Here is a 15384-nt window from a genome sequence, read left to right as displayed (position 1 = left end):
CTTCTAAACACATCTTGGTTTTCATGCTGATCTCAGAACGCAATGCTTTTTTCTGCTGACTGCGGGAGAAAGCTGGTGGGCTAATTCTGATGTTCACAGTCTGTCTGCGTTCCAACTCACTTCCCTCATCAGGGCTGTTTCCTGGGAAGGATGCGAGAGGGTACTTGGCTAATCAGCGCAAACTCCACGTCAAGAGGGAGGTTCAGGGGCCTCGGCGGGAGACCCTCGCCTCCTCATCTGGCCTCGTCTTCGGGAAGCTCAGGCCTGTGTGTGTGTGTGTGCCCAGTTGCTGAGTCGGGTCTGATTCTCTCACCCCGCGGACCATGGCTCGCCAGGCTCCTCTGTCCATGGGATGCGCCAGGCAAGGATACTGGAGTGGGCTGCCACTCCCTCCTCCAGGGGCCCTTCTTGACCAGGGGTTGAGCCCAAGACTCATGCATGTCCCGCATTGCAGGCGGATTCTTTACCATCACCACCTGGGAAGCCCCACGCTCAGACCCACTGACTGCAAGCTGTCACAATGTTTTAATTATGTGACACCCAGTACATTACCCTGCGTGAAAGAAAAAAAAAATACCCTGGAAACCGGGCAATTTCAAAAAGTTGTTTCTGTGAGGGTGGGCTTTGTCTTGAGTTCCCTTCAAAGACGGATGAGTGTCTGCCGAGCAGCTGGAGGATGCTGGGGGCCGCTTGTGGGGGTGGGCAGTGCACACAGAGCCCAGAGTCAGGACGGGACGGGCGCTGACCGCCCCCCGTGAAGGGGTCCTTGGCGGGAGAAGGGGCAAGCGCAGCACACCCGGCTCTGCTCCGCACGGACCGCCACCCCGGCACCCAGCTCCTTCCCCTGCCCAGAGCGGCCCGCGTATGCAGACACCCTCAGCGTGGTGACCCACGCTCCCTTCCAACCACTCAGTTCCTCTCAGACGTCAACTTCCAGGCATGCATACACATCTTTGGCTGATTCATACACAGAACATGAAGCGAGGAAATCTCTAGAGAAGGAAGGTGTTTGCAATCTCACTTCATTTGACCCAACTGGGCAAATCAACTGTTCTCAAAGTTGAATTGTCAAGACAGCCCCAAGATTCAAGTAAAGGGTAAGCAAAGAAAGGACTTTGCATATTTATAAATGTATTTTAGAAACAAAATATATTAAGAAATTAAGTGTTAAATATGGCAGTGGACGTGAGGGTCTTCTCTAGTCTGGACAGCACATTCCTATATTCTTCCTCATGCAATTTCCTTTCCTGTCAGCAGGCAGGTACAATATATACTCCAGAGGAGACAGAGATGCAAATACTTATTTTATACACACATCTATGTGTGTATCTATTATTTAAAGATGTGTTCTTTCTAGTGGGCTATACTATGAAAATAGACCATGACTTACCCGGCATTAAATAACCATTGAATCTGTATGTCTCAAATCACGAGCCTCTGAAAAGGCACTAACCACACCATGCACAAAATCCGCTCTCATAATCTACAACCCCTCTATAATCATTTTCTTAACTTCAGGATAACAAGGGAACTTTAATCTGATAATTACAGACTTAAGCCACCATATGCATTTTGAAAATAAAATTCTTCATGCAAAAGTCCAGCCTATGATAGGTCGACTGGACAAAATATAATTTTGGTTAATTAGTTTTGAATCTAATGTAATCCAAAATGAATTACTCAGATAGCCTTTCCTGTTGTTGAAACAGGCAAAAAGCGATATAAAGAACATGAGTTCTGGAGAAAGAGGAACAACCAAGAGTCTAAGCACACACCTGTCTCTTACCGAAAACAATCCAGTCTTTCTGAGCCTCGGTGTCTATCTCATTAGCACCCTGACAGGGAAGCAGTGTCTACCCAGCCTGTCCTTCTTGCACAATCCCCATGAAGCTGAAGGACCGCACGCACATCACTATGCTGACTGGAAGCGCACATTATTAGTAATATTTTGATTCCTGTGTGACTACACTGCCAGAGGAGTCTCAGGATTAAAACAAACACCTCATTTGCAAGTTATAACGGTTCTTCTGTGATCAGTGGGTGCCTATGTGAAAATTTGGTGGTTTGTATACATTTGTTTTCTCTATAACAAAACCTCTCAGTAAACGCCACATTTCAATTGATAATAGAGGTGGGGAAAGAAAACAGCATCCTTTTGGTAGAAATAACCTGAGGTTTTATATCCCCTGGTGAGGCTGAGGGCAGCTCAGCTTCATCCCTGCAGCTCCGGAGCAGCCCGGGTCCCCTCCGGCAGGGACGCTCGGCGTGCGGATGGGCCTCCTGAGCAGCCCCACAGCGCCCCCCAGGCCTCCCGGCCCTGCACACTGCCTGCCTTGCCTCCTCCGTTAACCACTGGTCACTGTCTGCGCTGTTGGCTCAGAAAGAGGCTCAGGCCCCCCTCGGAGAATGACGGTCACCAAGAGTGCCCACAGGACAGGCAATAGCACCTTCGAGGCGCTGACCCAGCGCGCCGGGCACCAGGCACAAGAGGCGCTCTCCCCAGGCTTTCAGAAATGCCCAGTTTCTGCCAATACATGGAGGGGAGGAAGGTGCGCTCTGTGGGGGAGTCCTGCAGTCACTCTGAGCTTCCCACGTTACAAACGCGGCCGTGGGGGCAGAACTCACACTGGCCGGTGGTGATCCTGGCAGCAAACTGAGCTATCAGGTAAAACAAAGCGCACGTGGGGAGGACAAAAAAACAGGAGCAGGCGGGCACACGCCTTTGGAAGCCTGCCTGTCCTAAGTGGCCACAGCTAGGAGTCTGACCATGTGGAAGACACGGTTCATCAGCCCAGCTATGTCTCCTGGGGTCTAACCTTCCTGGAAATGCCTGGCCCTGGGGTTAGGGAACTCCTGCTCCTCAGCCCACTTGGCAGGTGTTCACGGGGGTGGCCGGGGTCTTGGAACGCCTGTTCACAGGCTCCCGCAGTGGACACTTCTCTCCAGAACAGAGAAGCTCTGTGGAACATTCTCCAGGAACCAGGCCTTGGAAGTGGGCTCTTCTTAGGACGGATGCGTTTGTCTGACTTAGAAATCAGGCGAGCTTGTGATGCCCCCAGCCCAGAGCTTAGTGTAAATCAGAACCTCGGTGCCAGGTCCGTCACACGGGCCATCTTTGAGCTAACGACTCTTTGGGATGTAGGATTTGATGAGAGCCTGTCCAAGAGGGAGTAACTGACTACACTTCACTGTCAAACTATTTGGTCAAACTGACATACTCATCCTGTAACAGAAGAGGCAGCCCAGTATGGGCTGAGTGATCCACAGTATGGGCAGCCTGGCTGAACCTCTCATTAGTAGCGCTAGTTGATTCCTTTCAAGTTCACGTAATCAATGATTCTAATTGGGGCTCAGCTGGGGAATCCAGAGCTGAGCATGAATTCTGACACCAGGAGCCGGCAGGCAATCGTTTATCCTTCTGCTCGGCCTTTTCTTTCTGGAACCAACTTCCTTACATGCCTCTGACATGGACTCGATGTTTGCAGACCACTGACTGGGTGCTGGGTGCCAGGTGATGGCACGTGGTCAGATGTTATAATCATGCAACTGTTTCATGAACCCTTTTCTACGCCCACTTACTTGACTTTTCCTAGAAAACTCTAGCTTTGCTTTCTCACTTTTTAAAGCAATTCTAAGCGTTCAAGTCCGAGCAAACAAACCCAATACAGTCACAAGCTGAAGCCTATTGTTTCAATAAGGGTCTGTTCACTTCTGCGAAATATGTTACTTTGCATTTTTAAAAGTAGCTTATTTAAACCGTAGCCCTAAGTAAGCTAGAACTGCCAGTCTTGTTCTAGCAGACAGAGGGCAGAATCTGCACTCTGATTAAGACACCTGGATAAAGGAGGCTCCCGTGCGTGCACATCTCTCCCCCCCTCACCCATCAAGCACCCGAAGTTCCACCGCTTCAGATGACCACGGCTGCTGCTTTTGAGACACCGAGAGACGGTAGGGAAGAGCAGTATTTCACACCATCTTCATGCGAAGCCGTGGTTAAGCTGCAAGTCACGAAGCAGCCTCAACAATGGACGGTTTCACCCAGAACAATACCCATTGGAGACGGCGTCCAGAAATGACTTTCCAAATTGGTCAGACCTCCAGCTTTCCCATTCCACAACCTTCTTGCCCAGAGCTGCTGTTTTTAATTCTCAGCATGGAAGTCCCAGCTTCTCACTAATGACAGCACAGTCTGCTCAGCAGAGCGTGCGGTGTCCGCATGCGGGGGTGCCCTCATGCTGATGCCCAGGCGGCCTCCGCACCACGAGACAAGGAGAATAAGCTGGGGAGACCCTGTTTCAATCCATGAGGGGGGTGTGTGTGTGTGTGTGTGTGTGTGTGTACAGGTACCTGTAGGTATGCTCGGATTATCCATGTAAATGTGTCTAATGGTTTTCATAAGGTCCTTTCATAAGGACCTAACTCACGAGAGCAACCGAGGATCATGTCGCAAAGATTCAGCTTCCTGGAACTGACCCGTATGGCCTCGGAAGGAGGGCTGTTGGTTTGTGTCCACCCCGTGGGTTAGCAATAACCTGCTCACATCTACAGGACCTGAAAACTCTCTCCACTAATGGACACTGCTGTCCTTTGTGCTGGAAAATTAGCGCTTCTCCAAATTCAGATTCTCGAAGAGAACTGAGCCCAAAGAAGAAGCATAAGGGGGGAAAAAGATTCCTTTCACTTTTTATTTAAGCGGTTTGCCATTTCTCTGAGGCAAACTCCAAGGCAGTAAAGACTAGAACTAGGCTCTTCACAAACCTCCCACTTCTCTCTAGAAAAGAGACAACTTCTGAGAAAGGACTGGCATTTGAACTCTGGTCTTTCTGAGTCTGACACTAATAGAAAGCTGGATGTAAAAGCAAAGCCATCTGAAATTTATTGCTCCAAAGATGCCACCACCCAGCACAGAGGGCTTCTGACCTGTCCGTCTCATCGGATTAGAAACATGGTTCTCCCACACGGAAGCAGACGACGGGTTAATCCAGCACTTCACAGAGCCGTGTTCCTCCCTGAGCCCTGCCCGATGGTCACTAACACTAAGCCTCGGCAGCTGCAGGACAAAGCCTACTTCACCAGCTCGTGCGCAGGGGTCACACCAAGCTTCCAGGTCCCGTGGAGGCCCGCGGGCTGGGCCACGTCCACCCCACCACCCCCGGAGTGGCTCAGCACGGGACCTCTCGGGGGGAGCACCTGGGGAAACGCAGACTGAACTTTCTGGATGAAAGCGGCCAAGCTAAACAAACGAGCACACTGCAGACGTTTCAGCAAGTTCGGGGATGACCGCTCTGACCTAAGGTCTAAGGGGTGCTCGACAGACTTCGCTACAGACAGTGAGAGCCAGGAGGCCCGCTGTGCCCGTGGCGCTGCCCGGCCGCCTGAGCCCGGGGCCCGCGGAGGGTTACCGTTGTCCTCCTCGTCGTCCTCGTCCTCCTCCTCGTCCTCCTCGTCCTCGTCCTCCTCCTCCTCCTCGTGGTCCTCCTCGTCCTCGTCCTCCTCGTCCATCTCCTCCTCGTCCTCGCGGTCCCCGTCCTCATCCTCCTCCTCATCCTCCCTCTGCTCCTCGTCCTCGTCCGACTCGTCCTCCTCATCCTCGTCCTCCTCCTTCTCGTCTGCATCCTCTGAGCCGTCGCTGTCGTAACACTCGTCCACTGACGAGCTGTCCGCCTTCACTGTGAACGGTTTCCGCTTGGGAGCAGGCTCTTGGGGCTGTTTGTCTTGCGTTTTTCTTTTTTTAGCCAAGGGACAACCATACACGCTGTTAAAAAGAGAGAGAGAGAGAAGACCTGAGTTACTGCCGCTGAGCGTCGGGGCTTCAGGAGTCGTGGTTGGAGAGGCTGAGGTTCAGCACAAGTGCAGAGAGGGTGTGTGCACACGGGCTGTGACGCGTGTGCAGCAGCTATGCACGGGGCAGCGACACACAGAAACCCAGCGGGCGAGGGCCTCCTCTCTCGGTCCCGTCAGCACTGCCCCCGCGATCGCCCGGCGACCCTCGCAGCATCCCCAAGGACATTACGAAGCACGCGCGCAGCACCCCGTAACTGACAACAGGAGTCTACTAACCGTCTCTCCAAACACACCCGCGTGCACCCGAGTGTAACACGCGTTCAGAAAGTGAAAGCTGCTCAGGTGTGTCTGGCTGTCTTTAACCCCGTGGACTGTAGCCCATGGTATTCTCCAGGCCAAGATACTGGAGTGGGTAGCCTATCCCTTCTCCAGAGGATCTTCCCAACCGAGGGATCGAACCCAGGTCTCCCGCATTGCAGGCGGATTCTCTACCAGCTGAGCCACCAGGGAAGCCCTTGCATTTAGGAATGACGATGAGTCCCGCACGTCGCATTCACACACAGACATAACTGCGTAATGTGAAAACACGTAGGTTGTGGAAAAGCTCTGGATATATCTGGATCTGAATATTCTCAAGATAACACTGTTTGTGTAGACAGGATGACACTCAGAAGACAGACGGCAACATTTACCGATGAGAACAAGCTTCAAGTCTACAGAGGCCGTCGGCCCCGCCCCGGCACTGCAGACAGCACTCAGCTGACCTAGCATCCAGCACTGATCATGCTGAAACTGATCCAACTTGGGCGAGACCCTCAGGGAAGGCACGCATGACATTTCCTCGAAAAAGAACAATTCTCCAAAGTGCTGAATATGGTCCTTTTCTTCCTGATTATTCCATGCGTCTTAAATGAGGTGTGTGACCCCCACTAATAGCTGAACACGGTGGCAGGGGATTCCCACAGACCATGATCAGCTTACTTTTGGACCCAGGAATTCACTCAGTCAAAACCCACCCAGTGCGTCATCATCTCGGCAGCCCCCTCCATGCTGGCCTGTGCTGGGCAGCAGACTCAGAGGTCAAGGACGAAGGTCCACCTTTCAGGTCACTTTTGGTCCCACAGGACTCAGCCCTGGCCGTAATTCTGCTTTAGAAGCTCTGCTCAGTGTTTACCACGGTGCGCCCAGCACCCAGGGGGTCAGGGGCACCAAGACGCTGTTGAGCGACTGGACACAAAGTGGCAGACGTGGGATTGAAGCATCGAGGGGCCACGTCATAAGGAGAGGGGCGACAAGTCAAGGGGGCTGGGGCATCCCCGGGAAGAGGCCCTGGAGATGGGCCTGGAGGGCCATACACAGACGCCCGGGGGTGAGCACGCGGATCTGAAGCTGACTGGGGTCGGAGCAGCCTGCGGGCTGCTCAGGGACTCGGGGTTGGGTGCAGCAAACAGGAGCTACTGAGTTCTCTCATGCAATCAGTGACGCGATCACAGCTGCACGTGGGATGGTGACGCAGGCTCGACGGGGAGGACACGGCAGGTGGGAGGGAGGCGATGGGGGAGGAGGAGGCACAGAGCCTCCCTGTGAGCCCAGTGTGATGGGCCTTCTGCCTGCTGACTGTTCTCATCTCTTAAAAACACAACAGTCAACCCCAGGATAATATTGATTGGAATCAGAGAAGCTGAAGGAAACACATACTGGTCTAGAGAGCGTTTCTAATAGGAAATAAACAGCTATCTGAGATTTCTCTTATGGGAATATTTACATGGATTTGGGGAGAAGCTGTGTCGATAATCGGAGACAAACATTCCATTGCATGAATGGCCACATCCTCTTGGCTTCCGTCCCTGACAACTGGTCAGGTCCGATTTCCATTCCAACCCATGTCTTCCAGATGTGGTCCTGGATTTCAGTGGACTTGTTGATGGATTCACTCTGTGTTTATCTGAGTAAGTCAGTGAGTGTAGCAATAAGTAGTCTTGTCCTTCTGGGCTCTGTTGGTGAACTTGTGGCTCACGAGGACTACTGTTACTTCCCCAAATCTCCTCTCTCTTGACTCTGTCCATCAACAAGTTGCTGGGTGTTGAAATGTTGTTGCTGAACCACAAAAGATGCCAGGATTCTTGGCCTCTGGAGGAGAAGAATTCAATCCGGGGCCAGAGATGAGCCTTGATCACTCAGAGCTTTTGTGTAACAAAGTTTTATTAAAGTATAAAAGAGATAGGGAAAGCTTCTGACATAAACATCAGAAGGGGGCAGAGAGATCAAGCCTCATCTCTGGCCCTGGACTGAATTCCTCTCCTCCAGAGGCCAAGAATCCCAGCGTCTTTCATGGTTCAGCAACAACCTTTCAGTGTGTCTGCCCTGCATCAAAGCTACCAGCACACCAGGTGTTCACTGGAACAGACAGCCAGGCTGCTGTCACCCTCAGGCTCAGTCAGGTACAGGCGAATGATGGGCCAGCTAACCTTGATGTAACTCAGAATGGCCCACCTCCACTGGGCAATGGGAAGGTCTGCCGATGGTGTGAACCCAGCACGCCGGTGTGAACCCAGCACGCCGGTGTGAACCCAGCACGATGGTGTGATCTCAGTACACTGGTGTGAACCCAGCATGGTGGTGTGAACCCAGCACGATGGTGTGAAAACCCTAACCCATCACGCCGGTGTGAACCCAGCACGCCGGTGTGAACCCAGCACGCTGGTGTGAACCCAGCACGCTGGTGTTAGCTCAACACGATACTGGGCTTCTTGCTGGTTCTCCCCTCTCTGCCACCCGAAATCCCCAGACGCTCAGACTTGAGATGGTGGGGTTGTAAAGTTCAGAGCAGGGGAATGGACTGCCTTCTCTCTTCACGTGGACTGCCTTTCTTTCTTTCTCCTGCATTTTGTAAACCATCTGGATTCATTTTTTCCAACTTTCCGGAATGAGTCGGCCTCAAGCCTCCAGTGTCTTCTGCCGGTTTAACATGGTTTGATGCTCAAGTTTTTTTTTTTTTTCTTTTTAGCTACTAACGTAAACTATAAATAAAATTGTGCTCCACCTACAAACAAAATCAGACTGTGAGTTCCTGGTATCGATTTTAGACATGACAATCAAGCCCCCAGGCCAGATTTCACTTTATTTATGTCAAACAGCTCCTGGATTAAGTGGAAGTGTTAGTTGCTCAGTGGTGTCCAACTCTTTGTGACCCATGGATTGTAGCCTGCCAGACTCCTCTGTCCATGGGATTCTCCAGGCAAGAATACTGGAGTGAGTTGTGCCATTTCATTTTCCAGGGGATCTTCCCGACCCAGGGATGGAACCGGCATTCTCTGCATCGCAGTCAGTCTTTACTGTCTGAGCCTCCAGGGAAGCCCAGACACTGTGGCTGCGTGGGCCAGGATGAAGAGCCTCTGTGATTAGCAGACGCTTTCTGATCGACGATGCCCAGTGGTCTGAAACATTTCCAAGTGAAGCCTTGGGAGGAGACCCTGGGACACACACAGGGGAGCATGGTGCCTCCTATGCCTGTACGTGGACCCCCTGTCTGCTGGCAGGGGGTGGGCAGGACAGGACACGCCCAGCTGGGGAATTGTGCTCTCTGCTTCTCTCCCACCTGCAGCGGCTGTGGTCCAAGAGCTGGAGAAGCCAGCCGGCCTCCCAGCTGTTGCCTCCTCCAGACTCATCTGGGCTCACGTCCACCGACACATACGGGTCTTTCTAAAAAACAACATCCCCCACAGTCCTGGAATGTCCCAGCAGGACAGGGTAGGCAGAAGAGTCTAAGGGAAAAGTGGCAATCTGGTGCCAAAGGAAGCCCCAGGAACGAACACGGCCGGCGCCAGGGCTGGCCCTCACCACCCGCGGGCAGGTCTGGGCTCCTCCAGGGCGTGGCGTTCATGTCAGCATCGTGCCCTCACTCCTGTTTCTCACCGTTGCCATCAGCCTCCACCAGGCGTCGGCTGCCTTTCCCACAGCTGCCGAGGGAACCTCGGGTGTGAGCATTACAGTTTTCTTCACTTATTAGTAGTGAAAGCACTTACCACATCCAGCATGATTATGGGCTGACACACTGTCTTTCTCCTTCGCAGGACTGAGCCGTGGGCCACAGGTTAACGCTCGCTCTATTTTTAGAGCTGCAGTGTCTAACAGAGCAGCCACTAGTCACACATAGCCATTGAAGACAATTAAAGGAGATTTTGAAATGAACTGCTCAGAGGCACTCTTCATATTTCAAGTGTCCAGGAGCCACGGATGGCTTGTGGCTATGCCAGCTTGGACACAGTAGGTTCTGGGTAAATGCCTGCTGAGTGAGAGCCCTGTGGGAAGGACCTGGGCACTGAGTGGGGCTGAGTGGAGGGGAGCTGAGCTTTGGGGGGCAGCTCAGTGTCTTGACAAGCCGACAGCAGGAAAGCTCAGCCTTCCATTCCGGCCGCTCAAGGGGACAAAGCAGATAAGCACAACAGAAGCAGACTCGGCCGCTCTGATGGACAGGTCACCGCGCGGGAGCCGAGATGCTTCAGCAGGAGGCAGCGGTCAGGCCTGCAGGCTCTGCCCACCTCCGAACCGAGAGGCAAGCTAAGGCCTGGGCACTGTCCACAGGGTCCCCAGGACCGCTCCTCACGCCCCTGAACCCCCTCAGTCTGCAGCACACACAGCAGCCGAAGGTGGCCGCAGACGCGTCCTGGGTCCTCCCCACGGTGCAGACTTCAGAGAGGCAGCAGGTGTGACGACTGAGGGTCACGGCAGCACGTGCTTCAGCTCCGCGAGCTGCTGGGAGTCACGGACGGGAGGGCTGCAGCCTGAGCCCTGTGAACCCCGGGCTTTGCCGTTCTCAGCTGCCCTGAGCTTCTGGGCACCTCGTACATCCTGCAGACGCTGCAGTGTTCGCAGTCCTTTTGATGTCAACTTGATTCAAACCATGTTTAGTCTTCTGTGTAAGGTTATTCTAGACAATTGGTCACTTGCCACGAGACCGTGCGGTGAACACACATACATAAAATATGGCGTACTGCGTGCTCTCGAGGCTGGCTTCCATGTTGCTTTTAATATTTCCCTTGACATTTTCACTTCTCCAGTTTTCAAACAAATGGGGACAGGGGCTCTGACACTGAAGAACACCCCTGCCGGCTGTGCCCCGTGCCCAGCTCACACATCACAGCTGCGGGCAGAGACCCGAGGTCTAGGATGAGGCGGCCTGTGCTCATGAGCACAGGGAAGCCGAGGCCAGCCCCGCGCCCATGGGTGCTCTTTGTGGTCTCTTCTCTGATGGCGGGCATTTCTCTTGTGTTGCTCGCAGAGCCTCAGTGTGTCGAGGATGAATGGTTATTTTGGAAGAACGGAAATCCCGTGTAAACAAGACTCTGGAGTGCTGGGCTCTACTGTCGGCCCAGCGCTCACAGAACACTTATCCCGAGCCTGGTTTCCTAAAATCTTTACACGTATGGATCCAGGAAACCCTGCAATGACCCACGGAGATGGGTGCTCTTCTAATTCCGTTTTTGAGGGACAGATACTCAGGGATATATGCTGAAAATCTCAAGGCTGAGTAACCTCACACAAGGTATTTGACCCCCTGCCCAGGCACGGTTCACCATGTCTTGGTTTTCCAGTCTCCAAAGAGGGAGACGCATGCCCGCCTCTCTTACTGGGGTGTGGCGAGACCTCATTCACGTGGTGACGTTTCTGCTTCTGTGACGGCTTCACGTGCTAAGTGGGCTCCCCACAGGTTGTGCTGAATAACTAGGCTGAATGATTCATTTGTGCAGGAGACGCTTTGAGCGGCGGCGCAGAGGGCCCTCATCTCTCAGGACAGGAGCAGAGAGAGCTACCCTCCTGGAGAGGATGGGGGTTGGACAGCTTCACAGAGGGCCGCCTACGGAGGGGGCAGGAGAGACACAGAGTCAGAGAGACAGTGCAGAGTGGCTGCTCAGCAGCACGGAGACAGCCCTGGACACAGAGGTGCCCATCACTGCTGGTCAGCGGCTTCCTGGGGGCACTGGGACGAGGTCAGGAGAGCAGTGGGCTCACTGGAAACCCTTCCTAAGGCTGCGGTGTGGAGAAGGGGCTGGACTCAGGGGGGGACTGGACTCGGGGGAGGGGACTGGACTCGGGGGGGGGCTGGACTCAGGAGGGGGTGGACTCAGGGGGGGCCTGCACTCAGGGGGGGACTGGACTCGGGGGGGCTGGATTCGGGGGGGGCTGGACTCGGGGGGGGGCTGGACTCGGGGGGGGACTGGACTTGGGGGGGGCTGGACTCAGGAGGGGACTGGACTCGGGGGAGGGGACTGGACTCGGGGGAGGGGACTGGACTCAGGAGGGGGCTGGACTCGGGGGAGGGGACTTGGGTCAGGGGTGGGCTGGCTTGCATCTTTGGTTTGTGGGGTCTGGTCTGTTCAGTGGGATAGAGCTGGCTTCCTTGGGAGGGTGGAGAGAGGAGAAAAGAGCGTAGACAGACATCCGGGAACAGGGGTGTGTGAGGCAGGGGAGGGGAGGAGGGTCAGCAGGAGCAGATGCAGAGGACAGAGATCCATCCGAGTGCCCAGGGCTCCGAGGAGGTCTGCGCTGGTCCCCAGCAGTCCTGGTCTGCTGGAGCGGTAGCCGTGGAGAGACCTGCAGCTCGGGACAGCTCTCAGAGGCCTCTGGGAGCCCACCCGAGCAGGAGAAGAGTAACCAGGCCAGGACGGGTGTTGTACTGGGAGCTGGGTTTTGGATGTGGCCTGGAAGGATGGGCCATGTCTACACAGAGAGCGAGGGTCCGGCCATCACGCACGTGGAGAGTCTGTGAGCAGCATCGGAGCTGCGTCAACAGAAAAGTGGGTCTGCTGAAAACATGTGCTTAAGTAACTTGCTCAAGATTACACAGCTATTCAACTTTGGGTAGCTAATTTAATCCCTATCAGCCTCAAGTTTTCCATCTGTAAGATGGGCACAGGAATTCCTATTTTAGGCTTTTGGCAGCAAATGATACATATAAAAAATGTACAAAATCCCTTCTGATTGTGTGGAAGGGGCTCTCATTTTGCTATTCTCTCCTTCCTCTTGTTGTCTTATGTACAGCTGACATTCCTTTTCACCACTGAATTTTTAAAGGGTTATTCCTACATGTCCTTAGAATATATAAAGGCATTTAAGACTACTTCAGAAGTAATTTAATTAACTGAATTATTCAGTTAAGTGGCTAGCATACCAGATATCTGTTTGATATCTTTCCAAGAACATATATATTAATAAAACCAATTCAGTTTTGACTATATTGACATATTTCCTTAATTTTTTTCTTTTATTCTCTGTATACTATTGTAAGCAAGAGCCAGACTGATTTGAAAAGTATATATATTTTAAGTTAAATGTGACACAAATGTTCTAGGAATTGTAAGACATTCAGTGAATAATTTTTCAGAATGTTTACTTGACCCTATTGCTTCAGAGAATTAAAAAAATCTGTTTCTGTAAGGCAGAGATTTGCTTTACTTTTTGATATAATTTTAAATGATGTAGCCTGTTATTAAATATTTATTGCCTTGAATGGCAGTTTAAAGATTCAAATAAAACATAATCACTATGTAATTTATTTTGACTCAAAAGGAACGCTTCCGCAGGGAAAGGCAGCAGCCTGGTGGGTCCCTGGCCCATGGGGGAGGGTGGGTGGAGGTGCCCAGGACTTGGCCCCCTTTTCCCAAACCCCATTCCACGAGATGAGGTTATCTGGCTGCTGAGACTGTTTCTCATATTTTAAACAATTCTTGAACTTCTTACAGTGCGCTCCCCCTCGTGTTCCTTTCACCTGGATTAGCCTGTGTGTCTCTGCTCTTCCAAAGCCCAAAGACGCGAAGGGAGCAGCCTTGGTGTGAGCGCAGCCCAGCGCCCGCCCCGCCCGCCCCCCGCCCCGCGTCCCCCCCAGCCCCTCCCCGCTGCCCCTCCGTCCTCCCCGCTGCTCCTTTGTCCTCCCCCCCACTGTGTCCTGCCCCTACCACCCCCGCCCCTCCCTCCTCCGCAGCCCTCCCCGCTGCTCCTCCGTCCTCCCCCCTCGTCCTGCCCTCGCCCTCGCCCATGTCCTCCCCACCCCTCCCTCCGTCCTCCCCAGCTGCCCCTCCATCTTCCCCACCCCTCCCTCCGTCCTCCCCAGCTGCCCCTCCATCTTCCCCACCCCTCCCTCCGTCCTCCCCAGCTGCCCCTCCATCTTCCCCACCCCTCCCTCCGTCCTCCCCAGCTGCCCCTCCATCTTCCCCACCCCTCCCCCGTCCTCCCCAGCTCCGTCCTCCCCCCGCCCCTCAGTCCTCATCTACTTCCTCTCTTCCTGGCTCTCCAAGACCACCTCAATCTGCTTTCTCCTTAAAGTCCCTCCAGGTCAGTCTAGACTTCAGGAGACTGTCTTTGATATTCCATCTTAAATGAACATTGCATCTGTAAATGAATGGACAAAGAAGATGTGGTGCGTATACACGACAGAATATTACTCAGCCACAAAGATGAATGAATGAAATAAAGCCATTTTTGGCAACTTGGATGCAACTAGAGATTATTATATTAAATAAAGTGAGTCAGGCAGAGAAAGACAAATGTCATATGGTATCACTTACATGTGGAATCTAAAAAAACATACAAATTAACTTATTTCCACAACAGAAAGATTCACAGGCATAGGAAACAAACTTCTGGTTACCCAAAGCGAAAGGCGACGGAGACGGATAACCAATATACACGTACTGTACACAAATAGGTAAACACCCACAGTGCAGAACTGGGCACTACATCCAATGTCTTGTAATGACCTATAGTGGAAAGAGATATGAAAAAGAAAAAACTTGTAACTGAATCACTCGGCTGTAGAGCAGAAATTAAAAGACCATTGGAAATCAGCTGTACTCCACTTATGAAAAAGACTGATAGGAAGAATCAAGAATCAAGCTATATAAGAATTTGTGATTTTGCCAGTTGTGTCTTTGCTCCAGGGACAAATATACAAGCAAATATATGCAAATGAAAAGCTAACGATTTCTTACTCTTCCTTAAATATATGCTGGAGTTCTCCTTGAGGTGCTCAGGGCAGAGTACTTTGTCTTTGTAGGGCTGGTAAGAAATTATTCAATGGTGGAATATTGAAAGTTCTGGTAATTGAAGGATGGAGCTTTTACATGTTCAGCTTGGGATGGAGGGCATGCCTGTGAACCTCCCTAGCTCAGAGAAATATGACCACTCCTGGGGTCGCATCTAAACACCTGACAGAGATACACGAGCGCACCTGCGCATACTGTATGTACAGGCGTGCAGAATACGCGCGCGCACTCACTCTGGGCAAAATGCATCCCTTACAGAGATTACAAAGCTTCTTAAATATGCATTTTCTAACCATTTCCTGCAAGAGAAATGCAAGCTCCTACGCCACATGGACGTTCAGAGCTGTCCTGTGATCAGATGCGATCGCCCGCGCTCAGGGTGCTACAGGCCTAGACTGTAGTTTAATGGGCCTCAGGCTACAAATAATCAGCCTTAAAATCTGGTCATCATCAAGAGGATTCAGTATGTTTTCTCCACGAAACGGCCTTGCCTTTAATTTTCTTTTGGCAATGGGTAGTTACAAGCTGTTGAGTCTGCACTTTTTGTTGTTGTTGTTGG

At 52.3% G+C, this 15384-nt stretch overlaps 1 protein-coding gene across 1 annotated transcript in view; it reads right to left on the bottom strand.

Annotated features, from left to right (window-relative positions):
• MYT1L (myelin transcription factor 1 like) overlaps positions 1–15384 on the bottom strand; it is a 128649-nt gene that overhangs the window by 100327 nt on the left and 12938 nt on the right. The window contains exon 4 of the mRNA XM_052644495.1: positions 5403–5755. Coding sequence (XP_052500455.1) covers positions 5403–5755 — 353 coding nt within the window. The remainder of the gene's footprint in view (positions 1–5402; positions 5756–15384) is intronic.

This window comes from Budorcas taxicolor, chromosome 8 (assembly GCF_023091745.1).
Source record: "Budorcas taxicolor isolate Tak-1 chromosome 8, Takin1.1, whole genome shotgun sequence".
NCBI classification, from domain to species: domain Eukaryota; kingdom Metazoa; phylum Chordata; class Mammalia; order Artiodactyla; family Bovidae; genus Budorcas; species Budorcas taxicolor.
This window is presented reverse-complemented; position numbering and strand designations above follow the sequence as displayed.